Here is a 4260-nt window from a genome sequence, read left to right as displayed (position 1 = left end):
ATATATATAAATGTATATATATATATATATATAAAATATGATATGCTAAGCATTACCACACGGTGGTTTAAAGTTAATCTCTATATCGTTATATATATAATATATATATATATAATACGATATTTTAAGCTAAAATTTAGCCTTCTGCAAACAATTTAAATGCAATATATGTTTTATAAAACATAATACAAAACATAATAACTATGTAACTACATTTCATCTTCTGAAAAAGGGACTTTAAAATCTATAGGTGAACCTCATAGTCAAACAGTCTAGCGAGGTTCAATTACTGAAGGCACGGCGCTTCACATTTTAGTATACTTGCTTAGCATCTCTATCGACAATTAAACAATTAGGACAACACAAATTCAATGTGTCACGTCTGTAAATGTATAGGCCTATGTAGGCCATTTTATTATTATTATTTTTTAATTACCTGTTTTATCTTTTTAGATTCAGATTCAAATATCATTTGTTGTCATTATAGGCAAGCCATTTGAGATAAGCATTTACAATTTGCGATATTAGAAAAAGTATATTAAAACAAATAACACATATAATGCAGTGTAAATTTTATTTTACCCATAAATAATCTATATAAATATTCTTTATTAATTTCATTGTCATATCCGTTATATTTTTTTAATTGTCTACAGTGCCACCATGCATTATTGTATTAGAATTAACTGATTATTTATATCGTTTTAGTGCAGACGGTCAGTACGAGGTGACGCTTATGACAAAATGCTTAGTCTATCCTAATGGACTGGTCTACTGGCTTCCCCCTGCGATATACAAGAGTTCTTGCCAAATTAACGTCAGGTATTTCCCATTTGATGAACAAATATGTAGCATGAAGTTTGGATCATGGACATACGACGGGTCACTTATCGACCTTAATCCTGCGGCAGGGATGGTGGATCTCGAAGACTACTGGGAAAGCGGTGAATGGGACATTATTAGCTCACCGGCTACGCGACAGGTTATTCGTTACCCTTGTTGTGAACAAATTTACGTAGATATTACGTTTGATTTGAAAATACGAAGAAAACCGTTATTTTATACCGTTAACTTGATCATCCCATGCGTATTGATTTCGTTCCTGACCGTATTAGTATTCTATTTGCCGTCAGACTCTGGCGAAAAGATTACCCTGTGCATATCCATCCTACTGGCGCTTACTGTGTTTCTATTACTTATAGCCGATATTATTCCACCCACTTCACTTCTTATCCCACTTATTGGCCGATATCTTCTCTTTACAATGGTTCTTGTGACGTTATCCATCGTGATTACTGTAGTGGTTTTGAATATTCACTACAGAGCGCCAAGCACTCATACAATGAAACCGTGGGTAAAAAAGCTATTTTTACAAACTTTACCGCCATTGCTCTGTATGACAAGACCTAGGAAATATCTTGATAGGAGGGAAAGGCTAGAACAGATCAATTTCAACAGATTCGAAATGAAAGAGATAATTCATAAGGATAAGGACATTAATAAATCAAATGGGCGGGATTTATTTGAAAACCACCATTCCGGTGGGTTTAGTCGCCTGCGACAGATGGACGACTTGCTTTCCAGTGGGAAAGACAGTCCGAGTTCTACGGGATCTCGGCAGTTCTCCCGTGAATTTAAGCAGGCCGTAGATGGCGTCAAATTTATCGCTAACCATTTGAAGAACGAAGAGGAGTATGAAAACGTAAGTTCTAAACTGTAACACAAAGTATATCGTGTCTTACTAATAATTTCAAATTATTAGGAAGACGATAGAATTTGATAAATTGTTATTTTCAAAAACTCGTGACTCTAATTTTAATCGTGACTTAACGCCACGAGGTTTTTTTTTCACAACTAAAAATAACTATGCTACCATACGTGAGATTCGCGAAAATAGTACATTTTATAAAGGGACTTGTCATTTGGAGGACATAGCATAAAAATAAAAAGTATATTAGATTAATTGAAACCTCTGCACATGATCCCTATGGAACGAACTACTCTGAATTTTGTCAATCTCCAAATTTAAAACAAGTTCAAAAGCTCTCTAAACTCAGCTTTATCAATTATCTTTTCTCTATTAACGCTGTAAGACCGTCTGTAAAAACGCTTAATAAATGTTCAAATTATTAATATTTATTATTATTATTGTTATTTTTATTATTATTATTAACAGCGATGAGACAAATCATTAGTTTACAAAATCTACGAATGTGGAAAAATAGTAGCAGCACTGCTATAAATATTTCCAATATTTTTAACATATTCAAAAACTTTTTTCGCAACTAAATTTACCTCACGCACTAAATTTAATATTAACAATAATTTCAAGATCACATAAAGTTTATGACCTTTTCAAATGTATATTTATATACAGCCCATGTCCTAATTGGAAAATGCTGTTGTCAATCAGTGATCGTACATTAATTACTGTTATTAATATGATACTCTTAGTACTAATGTAATTAATTTGATAAATCCCTAATGTTGGGGAAACTCTGATTAATATTGTAATTAACTGAATATTCTCAAAAACGGATTTACTAATTGGGAAAAAATTGATGAATATTATTTATCGGTTTTGTTTTCTATGTATTTTCAGGTGAGTGAAGATTGGAAGTATGTTGCTATGGTGATTGATAGAATATTCTTATGGATATTCTTGATTTGTGTTATTTGCGGAACCAGCGGAATAATCCTATCAGCACCGTTATTGTTTCAGCCATATGAAACACAAGCAAAAAGTTGAACAGAACACTCGATTATTAAAGACATTCGAACATTACGAACGTAATAAAAATACAAACAATATTTTTTCGTGAGTTCTGTATTGGATACTAGGTTTTGGAATCGTTATCCGGATATTTCACTTTCATACATATAATGAGTTCTTTGTGCAAAATGCCTTGAAATTCGAAATGTATGATAAGAGACGAGATAATTTTTCACCCAGATTCCTTGTTTGTGGGATTTTGAAGGATCTCATCATGTATTTTAGTGAGAGTGAGTTGACTAATATATCTTATATTGAAGGTCATTAGCATATTCGCTGATGACCTTTAGGTCACCACAGACGAATAAAATATTATTAATCGATATCAATAGAATTGTTTAGATTTCTAGACGGTTGATTCACCTAATTTATTCCAATATATTAATTATTTAACTTTATTTTGGAATGCTTCTATAGAATTGCTAAATAAATTACTTTATTCGTAACATAAAATTGCAAATAATTACAGATATATATCTATATATATACATATATATATGCATACTTGTATATATACTTAAACTATATATATATGTGTATATATAATATGTTTAACCTATATATACGTACATTATATACACGTATAAATGTTATATTTATGTAATATGTATGTGTATATATGTTTATAACGACAAGCAAATTAATTTTGTTCTGTAGATTTCACTGTTAATATGAGGTATATTTTTAATTACTCAACACAATTTAAAACTAAAAAAAACTTAGAAGTAGGTAAATAGTATCATCTTTGTATATTGCAAAAACTATTTTGCGATTACTATTCAAAATCCAAATTAATCATTTTTTACATACGAACACGTCATTGCAATTTATGTGAACTTCACTCTAGTATAATCAGTACTAATGCAATTATCTTTAACGCCCAACCACATTAATTATTCAAATTAGCTGCGTTCTGGTTAGTAATAAATTTCAATTCGCTGCATTCATTCATGAAACACCTTAGAAAGAAAGGAATGTTATACTGCATATGAAATTATACCCAGTATGTGAATTTGAAAATGTTATTGTATTGGAAAATTCCTACAATCTGCATATAATTTTTTAACCAAATCGACATTGAGTTCACAGTGGTTATTAACATCAGTTGTAGAATAACTTACTATTGCTTCTTAATACCATAAAAATGTTACTAGTTTACAATTATAATTAAATAAACATAGCATTAATTTGGATATTGACAAAAGAGTGGTTTTGCTATAGCCGATCTGGTTTAAAATAAATAAGGAAAATGTACACACAGTTACAGCATAATAAAAAAAATACTAGTTTTAGAGGTTCAAGGAAAGATTATACATTTAACAAAGTCAAAGCCTATTTTCAATATGAAGTATTATTTTACAAGTTTTCTCTCTTTGATCTTAATGATGACTGGTACTCAGTGATGTATCTAGGAGAGGGCGCGGGGCCCCCAAAAAATTACTCACACCACCCCAGTCGCCCCCCCCCCCAACAAAAACAACAACAAA

General features: G+C 30.9%; 1 protein-coding gene across 3 annotated transcripts in view; it reads left to right on the top strand.

Moving 5' to 3' along the window:
* Window positions 1-4253, top strand: part of LOC117100751 (acetylcholine receptor subunit alpha-like 1) — a 43808-nt gene extending 39555 nt beyond the window's left edge. For all 3 annotated transcript variants that reach the window (XM_033240547.1, XM_033240546.1, XM_033240545.1), the window contains exons 6-7: window positions 709-1702; window positions 2603-4253. In XM_033240547.1, coding sequence (XP_033096438.1) covers window positions 709-1702; window positions 2603-2749 — 1141 coding nt within the window. In that variant the 3' untranslated portion in view covers window positions 2750-4253. The remainder of the gene's footprint in view (window positions 1-708; window positions 1703-2602) is intronic.
* Window positions 4254-4260: the final 7 nt, after the last annotated feature.

The sequence above is a fragment of the Anneissia japonica genome, unplaced genomic scaffold, assembly GCF_011630105.1.
Source record: "Anneissia japonica isolate Jap-2015-1 unplaced genomic scaffold, ASM1163010v1 scaffold670_len1213532_cov191, whole genome shotgun sequence".
Lineage (NCBI taxonomy): Eukaryota > Metazoa > Echinodermata > Crinoidea > Comatulida > Comatulidae > Anneissia > Anneissia japonica.
Note: the sequence above shows the minus strand (reverse complement) of the source record. Positions and strands in the feature narration are given on the sequence as shown.